This window comes from Chroicocephalus ridibundus, chromosome 14 (genome assembly GCF_963924245.1).
Source record: "Chroicocephalus ridibundus chromosome 14, bChrRid1.1, whole genome shotgun sequence".
Classification (NCBI taxonomy): Eukaryota; Metazoa; Chordata; class Aves; order Charadriiformes; family Laridae; genus Chroicocephalus; species Chroicocephalus ridibundus.
In genome coordinates, this window is record NC_086297.1 from 729668 (window position 1) to 756411 (window position 26744).

General features: G+C 40.3%; 1 protein-coding gene across 3 annotated transcripts in view; it reads right to left on the reverse strand.

Annotated features, from left to right (window-relative positions):
• Positions 1-26744, reverse strand: part of TEX2 (testis expressed 2) — a 56321-nt gene that overhangs the window by 12860 nt on the left and 16717 nt on the right. For all 3 annotated transcript variants that reach the window (XM_063352018.1, XM_063352020.1, XM_063352019.1), the window contains exons 2-7: positions 17056-18707; positions 9416-9616; positions 7449-7785; positions 6028-6275; positions 3499-3645; positions 2000-2099 (exon numbers count right to left, since the gene is read on the reverse strand). In XM_063352018.1, the coding sequence (XP_063208088.1) occupies positions 2000-2099; positions 3499-3645; positions 6028-6275; positions 7449-7785; positions 9416-9616; positions 17056-18681 (2659 nt within the window). In that variant the 5' untranslated portion in view covers positions 18682-18707. The remainder of the gene's footprint in view (positions 1-1999; positions 2100-3498; positions 3646-6027; positions 6276-7448; positions 7786-9415; positions 9617-17055; positions 18708-26744) is intronic.

Consider the following 26744-nt stretch of genomic DNA (forward strand, 5'->3'; position numbering starts at 1 on the left):
GTTTGTAAAGCTCAGTGGAAAATATACTTTCAAGAAGCTGAGAGCAAAGCACCCAGTGTTACAGAGATAAGGCTTTTCCCCCAAAAGTTGGAAGTCTCGAGGTAAGGGCAAACAAACAGCATTTGGATACAACACGCGGCATTGGTTAACATGTTATTTATGTCCAAGAGAATTTTAATAATTCTCTGAAGTCTGTTTTGTTCACACTTTTACAAGGGAATGGTTACAGCTTACCAACCTTCTCATGCTTTTAGTCAGTGATTTGAGTGGCACAACATTTTTTAATATTAGTGATAAAGTTTATTTATTTCCTCCTGAATTTCACGCATCTGGTATTCTTGCAAAGGTCTGATGAACTGAGCTCAGTTCATCTGAGTTAAAGAGCACTGTAGTAAGAGCAGCAGACAAATGAGTCTTACATCAAAACTACAGTTAAAAAAACCTTAAAAAAACCAGGTCCAAACTGTATAATATGAGAAAAGATAAAGCCGGAATTGCTTCTAAGCAGAAACTGGCTCATTATCTAATACTGTACACAGCTGAATTCTACCACAAATTCTCCTTCCTGGGGAACCACTATTGCTTGACCTTTAAGAATGGCGAGCAGAACTAAGACCTTGAAGAGATGAACCGCCCCAGTGAACGGAAGCCCCCCTCAAACCCACCCAGCTCCACACCACAATCTCCTCCAAGCGGCACTGCAAGAAAGGACATGGCACCATACAGCACTGTGTTCAACACCCTCAAGCTCTGAGAATATACTGCACACAGAAACGCGAGACTGTTCCTCACTGAGAAACACTGCGCACAGGAGAGCTAGCAAAGATTGACCCTGTTACGATTTTCAGTTAGTTATCTCTTCAAGCTTTGCTCTGTCCATGATTGTTGTTATTGTTCTAAATATGCTACTGAGACTTGCTGAAGTTTGGCTCATTGCTGGCCTGTAACTTAGAGCCTCTTCAGAGGCTCTTAACAAGTATTGTAAATTCATTAAAGCCCTTCCATCTCACTACCAGTTTATTGCTTTTAGCACCATCTAGAAATTATTTTGATATCTTCATCTAAGAGTTGAAATATCAGTTTGAAACAAAAAAATCACCATAACACGTCCCAAGAAAATATTTCCCTTTCGACCAATTAGAAACTTCTCTACCTTGAGTTAAATAATCCTTTTTCACTTCTACAGCCCAGAGTAACAATACGGTAACTAAAGGAGCAAATGGAATGAGAGGAAACGAGTTAAGAAACCCTTAAACTCAGAAACAACTTAAAATTAAGAACCGCACTGGTTACGTGTCTTAGAAGAAAGATGGCATCTACCTCTCTTCAGCATGTAGAACAAAGACTTTTGAAGCTAAAAAATGTTAACCCAAGTTTGTCTTTTTGTGAAACTACTTAAGTGACAAGAGTATCCTCAAATATACTCCTGTGAACATACGCAAGCCAGAAAGAACAGAAAAAAACAACCCAAACCGGTTCCGATTCATAAAGCAGCTTAAAAAAACCCCCAAAACTGTATTTACCATTAAGAACATAAAACGATGCTGTATTTTGAAGTTTATTTTCAAAGCAACACTGTATTCTTGTTTTCTGAGTTATTACAATTATATTTTCTGAATCACTGTTTTCAGAACAGGGCAACTTCTCTTGCAGAGAGCCAAACCTGTTTCCTGCTATGGTACAGAATCAGGTCTGTCCTAAGGAGATGTGCATTGCTCTCTGCAGTCCGTGACAGAGTACCAAATACAGGCCTCCATCTCTGTTGCATGCAAATTTTAGTTTAGTTCAGTAACTATTTCCAGTGCAAAGACAAGATCGTACTTCCGTATCTACAGAATTATGTTTATACTAAGCCTGACACTACTATTATTGGAGATAGAGACCACTCAGCACCTTCCTCAGATTAAAACACCCACAAGATAAACAGATCAAAGTTCTGTTCTCCACAGGTACGAAGGCAGGAACCTGGCAAAACCAGAAGAGGAAGCACGTATTTTACCTCTGTGATCAACATAAGGTTTGAAGGCTTGAAGGATCTTCGGCACTGCTATCCCCATGTCAAGCTCAGTTAGAGTTAGCTCATTCATGAAGTACGGCAGCTAAAAGAACAGGATGTAAAAATCAAATCCATGTTATGGAACCAAACATGATTGTTTCCTGAGAGAAGAAAGGTCATTAAACCTAAGGACTGGATTGAGCTGAAAAGCCACCAGTGAAAGAACACAAGTACCATTACACAAATTTCTTCTAATTTTAGGATTTCATAGTTATCAGTTTCAGTAATATTTTAGGGGGAGATTCAGTGTCTGAACTTGGAATGTTTTTAAAACTATGTTGAACTTTGGATGCTGACCTTAAACCTCCAGCATGCTTTTTAGTCAAAGCACATAAAAACCTCAAGAATGAAGTATAAAACCTATTTTACTGTGAATAAAAATCAAAGACTTGTTTGAACTTTAAATTCAGTCACATATTTTATAGTTGCAGTTATATCAACATCTCAGCTATTTTTATCTTCAGCAAACTCTTTCACAGCACATTAGCTTTTCATTCTGTATCATAATTTTAGTATAATAGAGGCACAGAATCACGATGATTTGGGTATCTACTTACTGTAAGTATTTCTAATTGAGAGAAATTCTATCTCCTGTGAGCAGACAGTGCTTTAACCTATCAAAAATACACCCATTCCCCATTCCCAGTCTTTCCACTTCAACTGTTTCCAATGAGATGTTTGGGTACCCTGCTGTCACAAGTGTGGAAGCAGCCAGGGCAGAATTAGGTTACTGCTTATTTCCCAAAGCACAAGCAACACTCTCTCACAGCTGGTGCTGGCAGCTAAATTTCAGAGCTTTTGTCAGCAAGACTACATCTTCCTTTGCCTTTAGGAACAGGCAAACTCCTCCCCAAACATCAGGAGCTAAACAGCCCTATGATTAAGAGAATGAAGACCCAGCAGCCATTCAAAAGCATCACTCCTCCATTCACCCTTTGAGCTTACGCCATGGATGCACAATTACATCCCATCACCCCACAGACCGCTCTTTCCCTGGCTGTTACTCCCACTGACCTCTCCTGCAGGTGGTCTGTATCTGAAGTGAATAGGAGCACATTAGAATTGTGGTTCCCTGATCTCCTCCATCTTCAAGGCAATCTATTATTTCCCAAAGCAGATTTCATAACTTACAAACAGTTCTATTTATCCCTAAAGTAAATACAGCAATACTGTATAAAAAATACTCTTATATAAAACCTTCACAGACACAAATAGTTAACCCAGCTGCAGTTCATTTGAAACTGAAGCAGCGAAGTTAACCTGCTGAGATCCTACTGTGAAATGGATAGCAAAGCTGAACTGGAGCTCTGCATCACATTTATTTATTTGTCTTTTACATGCAAGCGTGAAGTAAGTGTTTCTCCTACTGTTTTAAAACTCAAAGACTATGTGTTTGCTTTCCTCCATAAGGAACGTGCAGTGCAAGTCTCCAGATTAGTTACCTTGATTTTGCTAAGTTTCATTTGGATCTTCTTTGACACTAGATCAGACCAATACTTTTCTCCTAAAAAATCCCAGAATATTCTTCCAAGCAAAGCATTCACCCAGGCCTCCTGTTCTTCTTCAGCTTCCACATGGGCATCTGGTAACTGAAAACACAGAGCAGGTTTTCAGCTCTATAAATTCTATAAACTAAAGTCAGAAAAGGCCTCATTTATGCTGGGAAGTTCAGTGTTACAGCCCGGGTTATTTAAGAACACTAAATGCTCAGCACAGATTTACAGCCACATCAGCTGGCCTGACATGAGCTTGCTTGTCATCATCCTGACACGCAACAGAGTGAATGAGACCACACAGATATAGATTGACCTCTGGCAATGAAACGAGAAAATTGTATGTAATTTAACCTCTGGCAGAAAAAGCATATAAGCCCAGAGTGGGTAGACTCGGAAGTGTGTCTGTAGCAGAGACACCGTCTCTTCAACAGGAAAGCAGGACCCAATCTTACATCCTTAAATCCAGTTCAGAAGCATCACAAATAGATGATAAGCAAATGCAGCACAAATTCTTCCTTCCAGTGTTTGTATATCGGATTCAGGAAACCACATTGTCCCTTCTCTTGCAGTAAAGGTTTTGTTTAGAGTCCAAGAGGATTATGTCTTGGTCTCAAAACACTTGGAGTTATATGTTCAGATATTGCATCACTGACTATAGACATGAAAGCAAAGGCAGCTGAAATAATCTGGTGTGTGTACACGCTATTATCTATTTCAGCAAAACCAGGAGGTTTCCATGAAGGAAAGACAACAAACTTAACGCCTCTCAACTGCCTGTAATGAAAGGAGAATCTGCCTTTCATTATTACAGGCAGAAATCCCGAAGCCAGCAGAAAAGCAGTGCTTTCTAAGAGGAGTCAGGTAGATGCTACAGTTCTGAACATCATTTCTTGGCAAGGACCGCTCCCAATGGCTGCAGCCTCACACACGCAGAATTGCTGGGTTAGTAGCTTCTGCCATGACGCAAGTATCCTGCCAGCGCTTCTGATCTATTTATAGAATGATTTCTGACACGTGCCAGATTCAGCAGCGAATTCATCACTGCTTCAGGGGTTGTCAGGGGCTAGAACATCTTTTTTCCTAGGGGAACACAAGATGTGTTTATTCATATGCTATACCATGGTCTCCTACTCCTTTCTGGACATTGTTTGAAAGTCTGACAACAAAGATGCATGACATGAATTACATCTTTGAAATGAATGGTGATTGTACTTAACATTGAGGATCCACTTATGAAGAGTGTCGTACTTAATATTAAGGTTCTGTTTATTAAGAGTGATTTAAATGCAGTCCAAGAGGCCAAAGGATTAGTCAGAGTTACAGACACTGTTCACTATTATGCTGCTATGTACTCCACAATACTAACACATCAGCCAGTTAGTACTGCTTTAAAAGACATTTTAAAAATGGAAACCATACGATCCATGCCTTATGTCTTTTTGAGCAAGACTGTCCAAATCAAGACGTAGTCTATACAAGAGCCAATTCCATTTCTGTCCCCCAGTCAACCCAAGCAGCAGGTGTACTACAGTAAAAACTGTCCCGCTGTCATCAAAGCCACAGCCAGAAGGCCATCAGATACATACTAAAGGCAAATTCCTAACCCTATTCATGGCAACAGGGCCAGGACATCATTTTTGAGAACTGAAGAGGTTAAGCGCTTTCTGAAACATGCAACAGAAAACCAGTTCTCAGGTCCAGGACAAAAAACACTGCTTCATGTGATCCAGAGTGCATGAGTGAAGCCAAATGTGGGGCTGAAAACAGGTTTTATAGTGTAGCATCTGCACTGAAAAGCTGCTACAAACAGCACTCAACTTATACTTGTGTTATATGACAATTCTGTCCCAATCAGGTGCTCAGATGCACTCAGGAATGTATAAGACCTTTAGTTTCCCATAATTAGCAGAAAATGAAGATCAATTTTACTACCAAGTACTAAAAACTCCACTTAAATTGTTTCAACAAGCCAGGACCTCAAAAATATGCTTTTCGTTCAATCTACTTTAGAATATAGACAGAAAAATTTAACTTTTTACTACTATTGGGAAGTGAGGTTTGTGGAATTTTGTTTGGTCTTTTTGTTTGTTTGTTTTAATCTTATGTATAAGATATCAGCTCCTTTGGGACCAATGGTTTTTAGGACACACCTGTGCATTCCTAAGAAGAAAATATACAGCCATATTGCCTTCAGCTGTGCAATCTTTTAGGTACCAGACACTGCAAAAGCCAGGAAAACCACAGACGGTCTTAGGAGATAGAAAATAAATAAAATCAAACTAAATAATTGAAAAACTTGTATGTTACATTAAGAAGAAACTGTGGTCACCAGGGAACTGACTTTATAAAAAGTTTAGGCCCAACCTGTAGGTAAAGAAATTATTTTTTCTTTCTACGTAGCTAATTTTTAAAGTTGAGTTAACAAGATAAAATATATCACCATCTCTCATGCATCTTCTGGGGGAAAAGTATTACCTTTTTCACAGCTGTAGGGCTGCTATCTGCACTGAGGACTGGACTACCTGAAGGGCTTTTCTTTTCGTGTGGAACACACTTTGCCATATAAATATTGTAGTCCAGAAGCATTTTCTGCCGCACGTTGCCAGCGAGATCCTTGTGCTTCGGTTGGGACGCAATTTCTTCTGCACTTCCCTTGCTGCTGCTTCGGCTGTGTGTGAGAACTCCAGATTGACTATCGGTTCTACTGTGTGTTGGCAAGATCCCTAAATTAAAAGGAACAATACCTGTTTAATAAAAAAGCAACCTGACAGTCAAATCAGCAGAGCGTATGATCAAACACTTAAAGGAACAAAATTAGCTTGCAGATATAATTCATTCTGAAAAAAAGACCATTCAGACTAGCGCTTTCTCATTTTGAAGGGTATAAATAAATTCCACTGCTGTGTGCTTAGGTGGTCCTAAACCCAAATTAGTCAGTATTTGGTATGATTCAGCACTCAGCAGAATGTCGGACTGAAAAACTCAGCCAATCAATAGCGTATTTAAATATGGACACTCACATATGTATAACATATGGCAGAATTACCAACAGCCCTGCTGGGGAATGCCAAAAATAAAAGTCAGGTGATAAAATAACTAAACTTTTTTTTTTTTAATTTAATTATAGGCTGCTACAATTAAAAGGACTGTCAAAAGCTTGTAACTGTTAGAATTTTAATTAGCCATTAATTTTGCATTTGCATTTCAAGAAGTTATGTGCCAGAAATAATGATGTTAACCAATTTTTAAAAAGCTTCTCAGAGAACAGATAAAGACAGAAAAGCATGAGTCATTCAGATTTAAAATTATATCAGAGGATTGGTTTCAAATTAATATTTCAAACATTTGATCAATAGTGTAGAATAATATGTTTATTGGTTCAGATACATGTATTAGCATGGGACTTTTTATTTAAACACAAAAATGTGTTTGTTTGTGACTTTAACCCATGAGAAAGCTCTTTAGTCTTTACAGGAGACTAGAGCTGAAGGAAGGATGGAGGAGGAAAAATGGGTAATAAGAGGGCTGAGTCTAATACTGAAAGTATCGTCATCAGCTCCAACAGTACAGAGAGGGGAAAAAAGAGGATTGAACAATTAATCCTGACAAAAGTTACAGGAGTTGTTAGAGACACTGAAAAATGGTGCATTCACATAAAACAGTCTAAAAATAGTAAGAATAGTTGAGGGCATATAGCCAAGTATATAGCCAAGAGAGGAAGAGGCAGGGTTGGAAGGTGGGAATGAGAGGCCAAGATAAGGAGCAGGAGTGTCTTTAGTATTATTTGTCTGTAAAGATCGCTATGGCTCCACAGTTGCTATAGCTACCACTGGAAAACATAACTTTGGTTTGTTTCTTCTAGTAGACACTTCTACTAGAATACAAAATTTGAATACCTGGCTTGCTCCCAGATAAACTGGATGGCTTCTTTGCTTCATACTTCAGCTTGGATGCGAGAAGGAACCTTCTGAACCATTCCTCCTTCTCCCTACCTGTCCTTCCAAAGAGAAAAAGCACTTGATCCTTTTGGCTACTGTACTTTGCTCCATCCTGAGGTTTCTTGGATTCTTCATTGTTCGAGTCCACTTTTTCAGCAGATAACTTTTCCTCTGTATTCTCTTTATCGGCCTGGGCCTTAGCCATAAAGTCGTCTTGCCTAGCAAGTTCAATGCAAATAGGGTACTTCTTATTCCAAATCCGTTTTCGTGCCAGACTCTTAGGAACCAGGGAAATCTGAAGGATAAATGAAAGGGTTAAATGAACTTATTTTTCACTTGTATCTTCTATGTTTCTGTAGTGACATAAAGAACACAGGAACACAAGAGATACAGATCCTACACTGGATCTGCTGGGTTTAACTGACTCTTAACTTATAGCTGGTTGATGTCCAGTCCACTGCTGGCACCAGGTCTTTGGTGAGCCTTGGAATTAAAACAAGGACCATTCAAGTAGACTTCTACAATCATGTGGAGAAACTCAGTTTTAATTTAAAAGATCTTATTCTCATAGTTATGCAGAAAAAAATAGAAAAAACAAGAACCTCGTTTCTGTGACCACGAGGTAGGTAATGAGAATTTAAACCGAATTTTAAAGCCTCATCTTTTTAGGCCCACCTCACGAAACTGAGTGTTTGAAGTCAGCAACTGAGTACTTGAAGAGTTATTTTATTCCTTTATTTATAAATAATATCCTAAATTCAGTATATTCAGGGAGAATTGAGACAATGCAAGTGATGGGAAGAGTAGTAAGAGTTTAAAATTCTAATCAAGGGGCTGAACTTACCCTCCTCCAAAACTTGTGGGTAAATACCTTGGAGAATAGCGATAATTTGCTTATTTTATTCAGGGCACCCAGCACTTTTGCAATGAGTTGGGGGTGAGGGAAGGGGGAAGTACTGGAAATTTTTCCAAGGTACCATGGAGAACAATTGTCAGTCAAGTGCTCTCGTAGCACTTGTGATAGCTTTGCTTGTCTTCATTATGGGAAAACAAATCTCCAATAGTCAGGAATCTAAGTTTTTGCTTTATCTTTTTCACTGTCTTCCTTTAACAGAAAGCAGAGCTGACAGCAAGCTCCTTTTGCATACTGATTCAGGGAAACAAAGGGAGGTTTTTTTCACTGTCGCCTTGGTCCATCTCTCCAACTCCCACAGTCAACTGAAGCATAGTTTCCTCCTACATTTGTACTGCCAAGGCCTTCTATTGATGCAGCACATTTAAAAAAACACATTCTTTTAATAATGCAGTATTGATGTATTACTTAATACAATGCCAATGGAATCAACTTCACATGGCAACTCTTCAAAGATTTGAGGGAGGCGAATAACACGTAGGAAGACTGTCCCAGCATTATTCTTGACACACTCTTCCCACTGCAAAAATCCCGGTCTCCTTCCCTAGACAGGGGGACCAACAGCAAGTCATGTCTGCTCCAGCCACCTCTAATTCCTCTTCTACATCCACATACAATGAAGGTTTCCCCCTTCAAGTGAAATGCAAACGTTGCCTGAACTGCCTTGGGATAGAGACAACCCCCAAGGATTATGGATTTGGGTGTAAACTTCAGAACAGTCACGCAGTAAGCTAATGTATGGGGAACGATTCCCTAAACTCCCAGGTGTTAACTTCTGCTTTGAAATGATAGAGGAAAATCATGCTTTTCCTTTACTGTGTAAATATGTAATTTTTTCTAAATCCTGCTTAATCTTCCTCCCCAGCACAATCTTTTGCAAGTTAGTCACGACAACAATTTTGTTTACATAATGACAGGACATGAAACTAGACGAGTGAAAATAATTTCAAAATTTCAAAAAAAGTTTCAAAGTATTCTTTGTTAAAATCAGATATAAGTAAGGCACACTCACCTTGCTCTCTGTAAGTTCATAAATTTTCTGGCTGACGTACACGACTTCGGGCTTTGGCTCATTGTACACAGCCCTTCTAGAAATATTTTTATTGGGTTTTGAAAGTCTTAAGGTGCTTCCTTCGAGTCGCACATAGACAGAGTGAGTCAACGTAGCATGGTATGTTTCTGGATCATAATTATAAATTTCATTCATCCATCCCTAGAGAAGAAAACACTTGTTAACAGGCTTTTAAGCTGCTGGAAAACCAAGTACAGCACGTACATCAAAGTTTTATATAATTATTCACACTTTTGCCAAAGTTATGTCACTTACTGTACAAATACAGAAAAGTAGTAAATGCCCTAAATGAGACAGCACTAAACTGATGGAGCATGAGATGAGGACTGTACCCCAAGCACACAATTTCTTTTTTTCCCCCTGAGTAAATCATTTTACGTGCGTAGTGCAGTGCTCTTCCACCTCATCTCCACGAAATGCCGCCCGACCAGCAGACGCAGGCTCGCTGGGAAGAGGCACAAGGCAGCCAGTAAGGGCATGCTGCAGAGCAGCCCGTCTGGTACAGCAAGCAGGGACATTTTCATCACAGTCAAGACAGAGCAAACAGTCTGTCTGCTTACAGACAGCACTGACATTTTAATCACCGACAATTAAGAACTGAGTGGAAGACCACAATGGAGTTTGTTTTTACACACCCTCACCGCTGAACATCATTTAACATGTTGTGTAAGTGCCCAGTTACAACACAGGAGTCCTACATGTGGGGATTAAATTCCATTCGTTTCTGTGCAGTGAAAGGAACAGAAAACAAACAAACCAGCCCTGCTGTAACAAGACTGTAAGTGCTGACTCTGACCATCGGGGTGATGCTACTCCTCTTCTCTAACATCTGCTTTCAGAAAATGAAAGACAATAAATGGGGCAGAAGACACGCCAGAATACTCATTCAAGAAGGACAAGTTTTCCTTCTCTTAACCTGCCCTACAACATACTTCGATAATTACTTCTACCTGCACATCAAAATCTTAATTTGGCATACTCAATATTCGTTAATGTCAAAAGAAGAGAAGGAGATAGACTTAAACAGATGTACCCTAAAGCATAAAGTAAAAAGGTTTGTTGGTTTTAAGTTGTAACTACCTTACACAAAACATCCCAGAAATTACTGTGACATTTTGGCTTATTAAAGAAGTTTCCACCCACACAAAGAAATGTAAAAGTTATTTTAATGCTCATTTACTTCAGTGCCATATAATTTCTCAAAGCAGACAGCATACACTTTCTTAGGTGCCATAGTACACAGTGATACCTGTGTGTTGCTTAGTCCAACATCTAGCTCCATTTTCACTATAAACCCCGAAAAACCTACATAAATTAGAATTTCTTTTATGTTCAGGAAAGATTAAGTCATTCATCTCTGCTCAGCTGCCAAACAGACTACCTTTTATTAACAGAAATACCTATACCAACACGTGCTCTCTGCAGAAGCTTTGTGTTTGAGTTTTTTGCTTACACTGGGTTATATACAAATACAATGCAGGAGGAAGAGTTTTCTATAAACCATTAAGGTTCTGCACAGCAGGGTTGATGTATGTTTGAGGACATCCTATTTCCTTCCTAGAAATTATTAAGCCAAGACATCTTTGAGCAGACAGCAATTAATTCTCAGCCAGGAACTCCAGCTGGACTTACTGAAGCACAAGGACACCACGTGAGTTGCCTAAAGCCACCGTGAGCCATCCGCTCTGTGCAGAGCTGGAATATCCATATGGTCCACAGATCTCTGGAGAGACTCCCACCTGCCCCCCAGATCAGATCGCCGAGCTATTTCTAGCTCAGACACCCAAGTCCGGAGCCTGCAGCCGGGCAAACGTACAGATGAAAATTTGCTGCCTCAGAAGTTTTTTGCCTTCTCCTGCAAGGCTCTTCAGCCAACGGCCACACAAACTGAGAGAAAAGGATACTTGGAAAGTGGATCTTTATATGAAACTTAGCCACACAAGCCCTTTTTGTACCTGTAATAAGCTATGATGTTATTTTCAGAAGGAGGGTTGGAAACCTCCGGGTACGTGTGGTACCCAAGAAGGAAGGTGAGAATACATTTGAAGTTTCCTTAACATCCTGCTCGAGATGGAACCAGCTGGAGTTTTCTGACACCAGCACCTGAGCTGAACAAAGGACATGTAGCAATGAAAACAAGGTGCAATTTCCACATCATTCTCGACTGCCATGTACCATAGTGAGAAGTAAACACAGCCGTGAACACAGCTTCTGAGATGAAGAGCCGAGGGTTGACGTGACACGAACACCATGGGACACACATCAGATGTGCAAGCTTTGCTATACCTTCTCAGCAGCTGTATGACTGTTACCCAACACCCTTATAGTCATGTTTAATTTTATTCCTCCAGCACATGCTGAGATGTCACGGCCACATCTGTGATGAAAAGGCACGAGGCCCGGCCAACTTTAAGTGATTCAACCAAGCCCAGTGACCCTCTGGTAGCACAGGGGTCTGCATCCATCCGGCATGTCATCCACTAGACCAGCACCTTTCCTGCCCCGTTTCTTCTATAAGGGCGCCAGCAGCAGCCTTTCTGCCAGAAGACTTCCTTACCCCACACAACTAAACAGCAGAGCAGAGGCCCTTTTGAAGATCGCCACCTCCTTCCCAGCAGCAGCAACACACACTGAATTTAAATGGCAAAAAAAAAAAAAATATCAAAACAGAATCTCTGCTTCCTCCATTTGTATATTCCCGCTTCTCTTTCAGCATTCCAGAGCCATGGAAGTCCCACCTGCTTTTCTGATTCCTACCATGTGCCCAGGCTTTCCACTTCAAACAAATGGATTAGCTGTATAATCTGCCAAACACAGTTCTCAACCCCGTACTGCCGCCTCCCCTGCTCGCTGTACGCAACAAACCCAAGAGACGTGCAAACGCTGCTTCTCACAGCACAGCCATCAGGTTATTAGCGACTGAAGAACCTGTCCACGACTTTTAATGATTTCTAACTGCAACGTCCAAAATGTAGAACTGACAGAAGATAAATACATTTACCACCTGAAGTAGCAGCCTACATAGCGCTTTCTATACAAGGAAGAGATTGTCTCTTTCCTGCATTCGGGGCATAGCCAAGAATCTAAAAGATACACAATTTTAAATTCAAATATTTAGGGTTTTATTTTCAGACAGTACCCAGCCAACACTCAGGATGAAAGAGACACCATAGGGATTACTACAAACCCTTCTTACACATAAATGTTTAGTTTCCTAATTTCTAAGGACACATTGTTTCCTTTTTGCACTCAACTTTCAAGTTATTTTGTAACAGAGAAAGGTTGCATGGCTGAGTGCGAAACGCTAATACTTCACCAAATGATGATTCTTGCCTCTATTACTGAATCTGAAAATGTGCACCAGTTGCAAGAACTTTTTCCCCCCAGTATATACCTATCGGTGTTAAAGGGGGAAATGACACCATCTGCCTGCTCATTTCAGCGATTTTAACTTCTGTAAATTGCCTCATCCAGCATAAAAACCATTTTTAAAAAGGTTATCCAAAAAAAACCACCCCAAAATCATCCCAAAGTTCCTGCATCTTATGAACAATTTTAGCAGAATTACCTCTGCCCCTTCTCTTTGCAAAAACCAAATTGGAACAAAAGATTCACAGCCTATGGAAAGCGTTTTGCAATGCAGCTAAACAGAGAAGTTATGTTACCATAACGTGCTAGCAACAGATTAATTTTCCCAAACTACTGAAACAACAATGGATTTCCTTGTGTAGGAGAGGAGCAACTGTATGATGGGTCTTTTTTGTTCTAGCGAAGTTGTTAAAGAAAGAAATTTAGCAATTCAGGGAGGACAATGACCACAGTCATATGCTACTCTGCAGCTGCTTGCCATTTACACTGATCCTGGGATCTCCATGTCTAAAGGTCAGCAGTTGCTCTGAATTCACAGCCGAAATTAGGAGAAAGTGCCTCACCATCAGAGTGATAACTAACCTGAAAATGTACTGGGGCAGAATGCTGGGCAGCACGGCTTTTACAGCAAAGGCCACAGTTACCGTTCAAAACCCCACGCGTGCGCTAACAGGGTCTGGCCTGTTTGTTAGACGGCAGAGACCGAACTCCCAGCTCCTGGAGTACAGCACGTCACCTCTGCCACCGCAGCCATGCCAGCCAAACCGGCCCTGGGGAACCCTCGGGCCTGGGGAACGCAGGCACTGGCATAAAATGGCTCTAAAAGTCCCACCCCACTTTTCCTCTTTCATGACTCCGGGCTGCAAATTTTGTATTTGAACTGCAGTTCAGCAGAGTAATTCATGCAAGTAAGACCTGCGGAGTCAAGCCCCGTAGAGCTTCAACTTTTTAATGCTACTTAGTTTAAGATCCCAGGCGTGTTATACCTTAACCTGAGAGGGGAGGTCGGGGGGAACTGCAAAAAGATCCTTACAAGGGACCCAGAGGGATGGGGGCACAGACCAGGTCTCCAAGTAAAGATAAATAAAAATCATTACTTCTGTAATATTTTCAAATACACAAATAAAAGAATTGGCAAGTCAACTTCACAATAAAAGCCCAAATCTGAATTATAACTGCAGCCAGAGTTTCTTCGTGATATTAACAGATTGATTAACATCAATTATTGTTAAATGGTATCATCAAATGCTCCAGCACCCAGGTTCTTGAAAGACTGTCGATATTCAAATCACATTAATTGTATTAGTATCCCTCTCACTACCAGCATTTCATAATTCTTCAATAGTGCTTTGTTTGATAAATGGAGAAAAACGTAATGCAGTTTTTTGAGCTTGTATTGACAGGGAATTTAAAGACACAAAGAAGTCTAAGGTGGGCAGAAGTAACCATCACCGTAACTGGAAAACACATTTGTCTGCCAGAGGCCACTATCAAACATGAAATCCCCTGAGTGATATTGAGGAATAGCAGCATGCTGGTAAAGAGCCTCCTCCTCCTGTACAGCTGTGGCTCAAAAAGCTTCATTTCTCCAGCAGGCACTGCCAAGATGGTCTTCTCATAAAAGTTCTTTCTAATGGAAAGGGTAAATTTATCATTTCCGTTTTAGCTGTTACTTAAACCCTTTTGTATCAGCCAGCACAACACAAGGGAATGCACGCTTAAGAAGGCCAACAAGGTTGTCAGAAAAACCTAATGCATTAAAGAAGAAACAAAACACCTGTGAGCAGAGAAAAAAAAAAAAAAGGAAAAGGAAGGTAGAGAACTGAAGAATAAGGGACTAAGAGGATAAGAAAACATACACCGAAGATGCAGGGGGTTGTGTTTTCTGTTGGGGGTGGTGTTCTTCTTCCAATACCAAAGAATTGAGTGGAACAAGCAAGTGTAAGAAGAACAGAAATTGAAAAAAGTAGTTTCATTCAAACCTACAGAAGCATGTACTAACCAGAATAAAAGTGTTCTGTTCTTTCACACTGCAAATTAACAGTTGTTGGGGGAGATTATATTAATGTTCAGATATTTTGCAATTTCTGAGGGGAATTTGCTACTAATTCTTGAAATGAGAGAAATATGAACTTCACAAATAATATTTACACGGGGGCGAATGCACATGTACTTGTCCAAAAATAGCCTGACAGCAGTTTGGCAGAATCCCAACTCCTGGCGCTCCGTAAAGGGATCTTACTCATAGCTTTACCACAATGGCATGAAAGCAGTTCAAGCCAGAATACAAGACCAACAAGTCCTGAAGAGAGCATCAAGTTTGATTTTCCTATATTCATGTGAGTTTTTTTTACAGATTAAGTCTCATTTTTCTGAGGATCTAAACTGCACAGTGATCATTTTGACAGAGGCAAACAGAAAATTGTTGTATGAGGTGGGAATAACTTGCAATCTGCTAAATCATATTACGTTATGCTGCGCTACAATATGGGCACTAAGCTGGTTTTTTAACTCCTGAAGCATTAAAAAGCCCTTTTACAGGGCTTTACACATTAAGGACAATTACTTTGTGTGTTAACCACTGCTAGAAATACTTATCAAGTCATACAAAATATTAATCTACATTCATACAGACTTCTCTGCACAGTTCATTTCTTGCCTACAGCCAGTCTCATCAAACGTATCTCCTGGATAAACGCATTAAAATGTAGTTTAAAGGCTGCTGAATAACAGCTAACATCTCAAAGTGCCAGCTTAACACCAGCCAACAATGAATATTGTGATCTTTATCAGCTTTCAAGTATCAAGGCAAACACATACGCAGGGTCTCAGCTCCCAGTTAACAAGGACAGAACTGAAAGTTTGTCAAGATTTGTACTTGTAAGCTGCAGGTGAATCAACTGGGCAGCCAGGCGTGTTCAGTCTGCATTCACAACAGCAAATAAAGACCACAACTCATACCAGTCAAGAAAAAAGGAACACCAAGGTAGCATTCAGGGCTGGACATACAATTGCCGTCTGTATTCAGTAAAAGTTGGCTTTTATATCCTGTTTCTCTAACTTTTGAGTTACCTAAAGATACAGGGGGTTAGCTATCAACACATTATAGATTCTACAGCATATAACCAATACCATCTTAACTTAAATTCATGCAACTTTTGTGTTGTTACACAACTGGAGATACGTCTTTAGAAAGCTCAGGATGGATTTAATATTTACACAAATATGAGAAAACAGTCAAATACTCTGATAAGCAAGTGATATCAAGTGAGGGTTGTACCACTATCATTCTGAACTGCTTCTGTTGCGCATCAGAAACTAGTAGATGCTTTATTGTTCAGAATTTGGCAATTTGGAAAATATTCTTTTAATTCATCAGAGACAAAGATCAGGAGAGACAGGACAGGGACAAAGCACCAGCACAATGCCACAGAGGTAACTGAGTGGTTGCATGGATCACAATCGGACAGACAGCAACGTGCCAGATGTATGAAGCGACAGCCATTTGCAGCTGTGAACCGGGATGGAGATGGGGAAGGGCGAAGAGGGAGGATAAATTTTCTAAGAGCTTGATTTAAAACATAGCTCTCAGACACACATTTTACTGAACTGTAATTCATAGCATACAGTACAATATTCAAGCTATCAGCACACAGAACCAGACATCATAACCCATGAGTGCGTCCCTTTCATCACTCACTCCTCTTCCCATTCCAGTTAGCTCATGTTTGAGGAGAATCCATATGCTCTCCAACTATCTATGCTTTACTTGAACACAACGCTTTTGAATTTGGTTAGGCTGAACAGACGACACAGACAAATTACTGCCTCAACAGCAAAATACCCCAGAAAAAAAATACATCTCACAAAGTGCAGCTTCAAGCACAATTGTTATTTTACGTGCTCAAGTCTGACACTACTTGCTCTCAGTAGTTCAGTTGGATCATTTCAAATCCATCAGCAAAACCACTTGCCCTTTTATTTTTGAAGCAATTCTGTTTTTCTATTAATCCTTAAGGACACTGAAGCCTTACACATTCTTGGATACTAAACCATTGGTGCCCCTGTCAAAGCCTCCTGATCCTAAAACAATACTCCATTTACAAATGGGGATAACTCAGCTCATTTACACCTTCAGATTAAATCTAGTTTACTACTTCTACCCAAAGTAATGCACACAGACACACACACACAAAACGCCATGACCTCACCTTCAGTATTTCAGGTTCTTTGATGTCTAGAGCTCCCATATTCCATTGCTTTTTCATACTTTTATGCCATTTGTGATATTCACGAGTACGTGGAGTAAGAAACCAAATCACACAGACAGCTATCATAAATCCAAGGGCCATTCCAAATAAGAGTCCACTTAAGTAGCCAGGGAGAGGGATAATAAAGTAAGCATAGACTAACAGTGTTAAGAAGTATAAAGTTTTCACTGGAATTTCAGGCTGTTGCACATACAGATTATTTTCATCTTCACTACTGAGCATAGTACCATTTTCCTCAGTCACCTCGGGATCGAGCAAAGTTTCGGTAGGTTTATCAGTTTTGCTTTCATCCTCTAGCAAGGAAAAGTCTTCAGAATATAGTTCACAAAACTCCTCATCCTCTCTGCTTGCCAGTGCAGACAACGAACATTTTTCAAGTACAAGTGAAGTTTTCGAACTCACATCCTTTGTGCTTGCAGACTGAGAGCTTTTGGTCTCTGTCTCTTTTGCATGTTCCTCAGCCACCTTTGACTGATCGTTCTTATTCAGGTTAAAGTCACTTCCATAAAAATCCCCTTCGGAATCGCATTCTTCTTCCTTAATGCTGTAGTTGTTATTGCTTTCCAAATGGCCATTCAAACTGGAAAGGTTTGAGAGTTCTGAAGCACTTGAAGATAAGGCTTTGGGCCTGTGGCTACTACTTTCATCACCCATTATTTTACTGAGCAGCTGAAAAGGCTCATAGATTACTTCAGAAAGGCGTCTTTTAGTATCTTCAATTTTAGCCTCCATTTCAGGTACTTTAAAAAAGGAACGAGTGTCAGAGGGAGACGTTAATGGAGATGAGGGGGCAGTTTTAGAATCACCACCTGTAGCTCGAGGTTGAGTGAACTGTTTGAACAGATGCAAGTTCAGTTTCGAGTCGGGTGGCCTGTAAGACACAGCTTCAGATTCTTGTTTAGAAGTGTCTGTAGACAGAGATTTCACTAAGGTTTTCATTAACTGTCTATGTCGCATTGGTGGGGTGGGTTCTTTTGGTTCCACATCTGTTGAAAGGGACTTGACTAAACCCTTAAAAGGTTTTGAACTAGAAACTGTGGGTGATCCACTAGAGCAGACAACTGACCTGGTAGGGGATGAGGATGGGGAAGACAACAGGCTGGATTTCTGTTCCACAGATGGTGGTGCACCTGATAAGCTAACTGTATGACACGAGTGTGATGATGGAGACAGAACTAGTGGCACTGCACTGAATACTTGGGATGTGGAAGGAGAATCCAACAGCTTTACAGTCTCTGCAGTCGGCAGAACTGCAGGCGATGAGGACAGTAGTGATGCAGAGTTGGCCATGTTAAGCGAGGTAGCTGGACCAGAAAAATCATGGCCAGTATGCTCAAAGCAGAGGTCTTCCTTGGCTTCAAGTGCTGTTACAATGCTTTGGTCATCTAGTTCCTCATCAAGAAATTCCTTAAACTCCTCTTCCTCCTCTTCTTCCTCCTTCCCAAATGCAGAGAAATGAATAGTGATGGTTTCTCGAGAGACAGATCGTTGGACCTGCACTTTTGGTGCTGACTTTGAGGACATTTCACCAGTTTTCTCTGCATGGCTACTGTTCTGACTTGTCATTGCAGGTCCCAGAGATGTGTCAGAGTCTGTGAAGAAAATGTAATACTATGTTAAATGCATTCTTTCCCCCTTCAAACACCCTTATTTTCAAGTGTTAAGCCAGACAGGAGAGACCGGTAATATGCAACAAGTTGGAAATTAAAACACTCTGGACACTCTTCATCTCACTGGATTTAAAGCTGTCTACTCAAATTATAGACTGTTACTAAAGAAACTGACTGTAGATTTATTTCATTGCATAAAACATATCTATATTTTAGTTAATACCCCCTTCACATCTGCTTAACCACCTCGTTCTGCGTATCATTAAATGCAAGCACACAGACAGACAAGGAGAAAAACCATGCTTAGGACAATCTGCAATCATGGACAGGCATGGAGAGCATTACCAGATCCTCTCAGACGATCTTGAAGGAAGAATCTGACACAATTTTAGGTAGAAAAAAACCACCACCCACCCACCCACGCAAAAACAACGAGCAGAAGATACTTATGCTCAAAATTACAGATCTAGGTTACTGTTTGATAGTTAACATATTTCTACATAGCACAAAATGGCAACATTAAGAAGCGCCGTGCTGCTAAAATTACCTTCAAGTGTTCTGAAACGATAGTTCGTCTCTGATGCACAATCCTCCTATTTTCCCCATGAGATGCGCTTCTGAGTTCCAGAAGTCCCATCCCACCCCAGCACACTGAAATTCTTCACTCCTAACTCTCAGTTCTATTCTACATACAATAATTAATGCTCTCTATTTCTTTTAAATAAAGCAAATCTGAAACTCAAAGCAAGGTTAGAAATATGTAAATGTCTTCACGTGTGGGATAGTACCTTCTCTCGTATGCTTGTTTGAACTAGTCTATAGGAAGTAGAGATTTAAATTGTATTTTATCATGTGTGTTACCGTGGGTTATGGTTGGACTTGATGACCTTATGGGTCTTTTCCAAACCAAAAGATTCTATGATTCTTCTTTGTCTTTCCAGGTTTTGCAAGTTACGGACAAGTGATCGGGACAGACAATACTCCAATAATTGCAGGCAAAACAAAACATAATTGACAGAAATTAATTTTAAAGGTTACCCTCCTGAATTCCAGGACTAGATACCCTTTACAAATGTATTTTAGCAGAATCCCAGTACAGCAAGATGCAGTAGTTTCAAACATTTCAATAACGGACAGTATCAAACTAACTGTTGTCAAAAAGACAGGAGTCAGACTATCGCAGATACAGCATGTTCGAGATCTACCTCGGATAACGTACACTCCCAAATAATTTATTACTGCTAGCAGTTTTGTTGTAAGAACACGCTTCAGCAGAGGCAACTGTTCCTGTCATTGATACAGCAGTACTACTTTTTGAACATATCGATCTCTGATCAGACCGGTGCACACAGGCTGCTTATGAGACATACACTAACATACCTGCTCTTAACACCAATTATATCTATATGTTACTTCAAACGTTTTATTGACCCATGAAAGCGAACTTAGCATATCTTTACATGGAGAGGAAATATCACACATTTAAACCAAGACACAAAGATGGATCAGGAATTACAAGATTAGCTCTGCCTTCCCGGCTGTGAGGCAGCACTTTACCTTCATTGTCAAGGCAGCAAGTTTACCACTTCAGTAACTGAATTATTTTTCAGAAGCTGTTAAAATGCTGTAATCAAACTGTCAAGCTGAATTAATGAGAGGCCTCTGCTGATGTTTAAAGAGCCGTTCAGAAAAATTATTATGTGGTGGTGAAGAAGTGTGCTCTTCACAGTTGTGATATCAGATTGTATTATCCACCAAGCTAGTGCCACCTGTTCGTCATCATCTTCCTGCTACCGGCTGTAGCCCTTTGTACTCGCTAATGGAGCTGTTCACGCAAACATTTTTTAACCTGTCAGTAAAATGAGCTGGGTTAAACATTTTAAAATAGTAGATCTTTGCTATCTAGCTTATCCAGTAATGTCGGAACAGAAGTGAATATCTGTCCACAACTTCCTACTCCCTATAGCCGTTCATTTTATCGCTTCTAAATTGTTGACTAGTTTATTCCTTGCTTTTTCTAGCATTTGCATGCTTCCCAATCAGGTTGTACAGAAGGAGCTGGCCTCTATGCTGCTTCATGCAAAGCCTCCAGAAATTTTAATTTCAGTTTTCAGTCCCAGTTCTGCTGCATACGTCAGGAAGCCAGTTTGGGTTCAAAGAACCAAAGGACGCTTTCAGACCCTAGTCATGATTTCACTTGACACCTAACCATTTTTCTGACAAACTGCTTAAGAGACCAAATTCTGCCTCAAGATCAGGTTCTGGCTTCAGCTTTTATCATGGAACTGTATTCTTCTGTCCTCCCCAAAATCCACCTGACATATCAAAGTAGCAGTATTAAATGGAGAACCCACTTTCAGTGATGGGGGTGTACCTCCAGCCCACTTAGGGCTCAGCAGATTTTACCTTTCCTGCCACATCTGTGGGTCAACTAGTTATTTACCCCAACAGTAAGAACTCTCAGATATTCCAAGGTTTAGACATGCCTTTATCAGTCATGTGTACACACGACTTGGTGAGTGTTAACACTTGGTTAGAAACTTGGTCTTCCATTTCCCTGTTGGATTAGCACACTTGGGAACCACCAGCATACAGAATCCATGCTTCCCATGGACACAGTTCCATTTCACATAGTTCAAACTGCAAATTTCCCAATTTTTTTTTAGACAAATGCACCCAAATGTATTTTGGAGAGGGGAAAAACTACTACTGTACAAGGTATGTATCCAACCCTATTTCTATTCCCCTAGTGCTGGACCATCAGCTATCGCACATCTCTAACATTTTGTGCCAGTTCTGAAATTGCAAGACTAGCAAACCAAAATTTGAAAGTACAAAAAAACCTTATGCATCTTCAAGGACATTAAGCTATTACAATACTATACGCTAAGGAAGGAAAGAAACAAAAACAAACAAAAAAAACCCCAACAACCAAAAAAATCCATGCACGAGAGTTGCACTTGCACGCAGTGCTGTTGGCATCATCCTGAAACATCTGATGCTTTCTCTTCTGCCCACTTGGCACTGACCGTGTATCAATAATCTAGCAACACAGGGGAAAAACATTAACTACTCCCCTCACCCCCCCAATAACATTTCTAGTCCATTATCTTCTATCAGCTAGAAATTCATGGGTTTGGTTAGCTCTTGAGCACATCATGTTTACACTGTGCAGTTAATTACCTTGTGTTTAAACACCAGTTGCTATGTTGTGCTAATGCAGTGCTAATTACCTGAAACAGATGAAGTTTACTTGCACACACCAAATGTACTGATAAAAGATTGTACTGCTTAGTGAACAAGCAAGACTTTTTTTACATGATGGTTAACTAGTTAACACAGAAAGGAAGGAAGTTCTTGATTAGCCAATATTTACCTACCCTTAAACATGTTACTACACCATGAATTACGTCTTATAAAAGCACATTCTGAAATCAGCACTATCAGCGGGGCAGCAGCAGAACATTAATCCACCTGCTTGTACTTCGGCATCCTCAGCCCGTGACTTACAAGATAACTCTGTAGTATCCATTGCCCTTAATATCTGGCCCGAGCGATATCTCAGTTGAGGGGACTGGTTTCCAGGAACAACCATTTCTATTTGTGCAAATAATCATTTTTAGCTTTCTTTGATCTTGTTGGAACTTTCTAAATCAACCCTGTTCATAGGCCGGTTTTGCTAAAAGGCAGTTCATGCTTTTCCCAAGCACAGCTGTTGAAAGCTGTATCTGGTATCAAATTTTCAAACAATTGTTACATTAAAAAAACAGTGTACGACACAGGAGAAATGCTGTAATGTTATTTACTTAGGAGAGCACATGTGCTTAGGCCAACAGCAGATATTTCATCACAGGCATTCTGAGTATCAATTGGGATTACAATATTAGCGCTTTCTCTACGTTATTCCAAGCTTTTAACAACTCTGACCCCTCTTAACATACCAGATATCCTGCTGCGAGTAACTTCTCCCCCACAAACACTGGATGGGGGAGATTTTCCCCTGCTCTGGGCAGGCCCATGTTTCCAACGCATTCCTGAGCACGATTTCTCTTTTATTGCGAAGCACTTGGGGGTTTTTTGTTTGTTTTTTTTTTTTTTCCCCAAAGTGGATGTTGAGAAGATCTTCCATAGCGAATACAACAATAACATCCCTGACTTCTTCCACTGCTACCACTACTGACAGCTCTTCCACTAGGTGTTCGGTTTTGATAACAAAGGCATTTCATCAGGCTCTTGAACCACACATTTTTGCCCCTTGAATCAGTCTAACAGATTCACTTCTTACTGATTTCCAGCTACCTTTTCCTCACTTGTTGCTTCCCCTTTTTCCTGCTCCTCATCTCCTCTCCCATCTGTTTGAAGACCCAGCATTCCCGGCCTCCCTGTTTGAAGGAGCACAATTCCGAACCAACTGTTTGAAGATTACACCGATACTTGCAGCAACTTATGTTTTTATTGATCCTTCTTTTGAAAGCCACACTGTCCCCATCTTCCCTGGATGCCTCTTTAGGTCTTCGGGGTTTTTGTGTTGTTGATTCTGAAGCTCTACTTTTGTGGCTGGCAGGCCTGAATAATAGTTTTAGATCCTCAGGCTTCAAATGCTTCAAACAAACCCGGAAGAGAAGGAGGCTGCTTGGAAAATAATTCCTTTCCGCCAAAAGGTTTGAACTTTGGATGCTTTTGCAGGATGGAATGAGAGAGCTGCCAACAAACCACTGCCACTTCCCCTTCTTCTGTTAAGGCACTGCACCCCGTCACCCACATAACAGCAGCTTATAAACCTCACCTACAGGCCTTGCTTTTAAAGCGCTACAACAACAGGAAAGAGCAAGCCAGGAGAACAGTGCACGCACGCTGCCTGGGAAAAGAAAATATGTCTTGTCCAGCCCTTTGCTACGGAGCGGTGAGGCAGCACAGAGCGGGAGCTGGGGACACGTTTTACACAGGTGACAAGATGTCTGCCCCACGCCGTGATGCACCAGCTGGCCAACAGGGACACACAGGGAGAGACCAGGTGTTGGGCAATGCTGGGTCAAGTTCGGCCATGACACCTTTTGTAAGTGCCACTACAGTGACGTACGCTCTTACCTACAACAGGAATGACTAACTGGGAGTGTTTCCAGAAATAGACACACACCCAAGCAACCCGTCCTCCTGCCCAACAGCACAAACAGCCCTCTCCAGAACCGGCAAACCCTCCCTGTCCCTGCAGCGGGCAAACACACCCCTGCCCCTCTTCAGCTTAGCCTCGGAAACCGCCTACTTCACAGCACTAGAAAATACTCTGCGCACTCAAGTGCCTGTTTTAGACAGCTACACTATCAACTTTATAGATAAAGAAAAGCAATTATTTTCACGTTAATGGTTTTGAAGGTGATTCAACCAATACACAAAGCAGCAAACTAGGAACTAACTTAAAAGAACAGGTCAAAGTTGTATACACCACACTTACTTTATCCACCCATACCCAGTTCAATTTAGACACATTTACTAATTAAGTAAGGGATATCCAGTAGAGCAATTTGTGATTTTCATAATCATTCAGTTGGAGAAGAAGGACAGATCGGGTAACTAAATTCACATGTATTGCAACAGCCAACTATTCCAATCACATTGCTATTACTTAATGCAACACCTACACGAGGAGGAAAGGGTATGCCCTATTTAGTACAACACTTTCATAAAACTCTGCAGCAAGGTTCACGACTTGTCAGGGTATTTTCCCTGCTCATTGCTAATAAACACAGACCAGAAAAAGTGTTTCCCAGAGAACAGAAATTCCTTTCCTGCTAAGTAAAGTCTTACAAGTTATTAAAAACCATTGTAATACTTTTCCCTGTATCTGTCAGAAGAACAGAATACTATTCAAGAAGCCACTAATTTGATTATTGATAATGCCACAATTTGACTTCATGCAGATTGCCATCACTGTTCAAAGGGAAAGATGTTTCTAACTGGTCACATCTCTGCTTTCCCAGTAATCCTTCTGTGCCACCACTCTTTCAACAGGCACCTCCTGCTTTGGCAAACTGCCATCACCTAGACTGGGGAAAACAGTCCTTCTTTAGGGCTAATGGGGCTCATTATTATTTTGGGTTACTCGACAGTCATTTCCAAGTGTCAGACTGAAGACAGACACACGATTCATACTCTAAATCTATTCTCCATTTGTTAGGAAGAAGTAGTGTATTTGTTTAAAAGTATCTTTCCAACATCTATGTGGTGTAACAGAACTACAGAAAATCTTACATTATCATAGACAGAACCACCTTAATGCATCTAGCCACTGTTCCCAAACCAGGCTGTAGGCATGCTAAATCTTTCCCAGTTTGGGAATACCTGTGCAGGCCAATGTGAAATTCACACTTGCTCTCTGAAATTACAGTTTTCGGTTGACTTATTAGAGACTTAGCCAGTATCTTCCTTCTAACACCGAGGGTTATGGGAGGACTGTTGCTATTCTTTATACTTGTTTAAAATAAATAACAGAGCTAACAGCATTAGACAAAATTCCTTCTGTTAAGAGCAAGAAGTCTTCATTTCAGGTCCTTCAAAACAAAGCACAGTATTAGCAATCCTTATCAATTACTGTCTTCATTTAAGCAATGTTTTAAACATCAGAAGTTTACAGCGCCAATAAACTGTTACCACTTTCCCACAGAAGCAGTCTAGAAAGCCACTTCCCATGTATTTAGCCCAGAATGATCTCATCGAAGTATAGATGACAGCTACTGGGACATTATCTGCCACGTAAATTTCATCTCATTCAGCAAATCTATACCATACAAAACCGGCACAAAAAACAAATTTCAACACTCTTTCCTATGCCCGTTCAAATTTCTGATTACAATAAATCAAGTTCCCCTGGCAGCTTCACAAGTTAATGTATTCCATGGTTAACACCTGTTATTCCTTTTACATCCACTAGTCATTACTTTTAAATGAACTACATAGAAAGGACTGGTAATTACCATCACACAATCGCCCCATGAATTCTTTGTGTCAGGGATCTAGTTACCCAGCCTAAAGGTAATGCTTTAAAGCTCACTTTCCAACAGGATAAGAAGAAAGTTTTGCTTCACCTTTCAAGCTCACACAACTGGATTTGAGATACGGGGCGGGGGGGGAGAAAGAGGGGAGAAGAGGAACAAAAATCCAATAAAACGTGTTTTAAATCTAAGCAGAAATGAATAATTTTATACCAGTATCAAGTACTATTAAAAGAAAGTAGTCCGATGCGTTCAACTGAAGTCAGCGCTAGGATCACAGCCAAAATAGATCGTGCCACCCACTATGTACTGTAAGACACACACCTTCCACAGCACGTACCTCTAACAAAGGTCAACCAGGTTATCACAACTAAGCTGGTTAACAGCTAAAATACCTCCATCGGGAGTTCTCTGAGCCTCATTAAAAAAAAAAAAAATATATATTTTTTAATTATTTTTTTTCGTGCGAATGCCTTTAAGGTAACAAAAATCCAAATTAAATAACCAACATTTAGGTACACTTAGGGATACTTAAATGAAAGATCCTAAGCAAGATTTTAAAGTATTGTCAATGAGATGACACTTTTAATGAAAACTAAAACCCAAAGAGACAAATAAGAGGAGGTGTTTACTGAAGTCTAGGACAGAAAGGTCAAGTAAAATTGCAATGGCAAATAAGGAATCTTCAAAATTACTGGAATTATTTCTGAAGACAGGCACTGCTAATAAGTGCCTTAATACAAGCTTATATTTACAATGCTTCAAAAATAATCAAATGAAAATTGTCTAATGTTAGCTAAGCAAGTCTATTCTATATTAACATTTTCCCCAAAGACATAGGAAAGGTCAGCTACCCCATTAGTTTCTCTGCCTTCACTGATAAAAGATTAATCATTATTCTTTCCTATTCTCCATCCATGACACATCACTTACACCAAAAACTTCATAAAGCTGCACTACAGTTTAATTTTGACAAATACTAAAAGGTAAGTAGTTAAAGGTTGTCCAGAAATTCAGCAAAAATTAACTT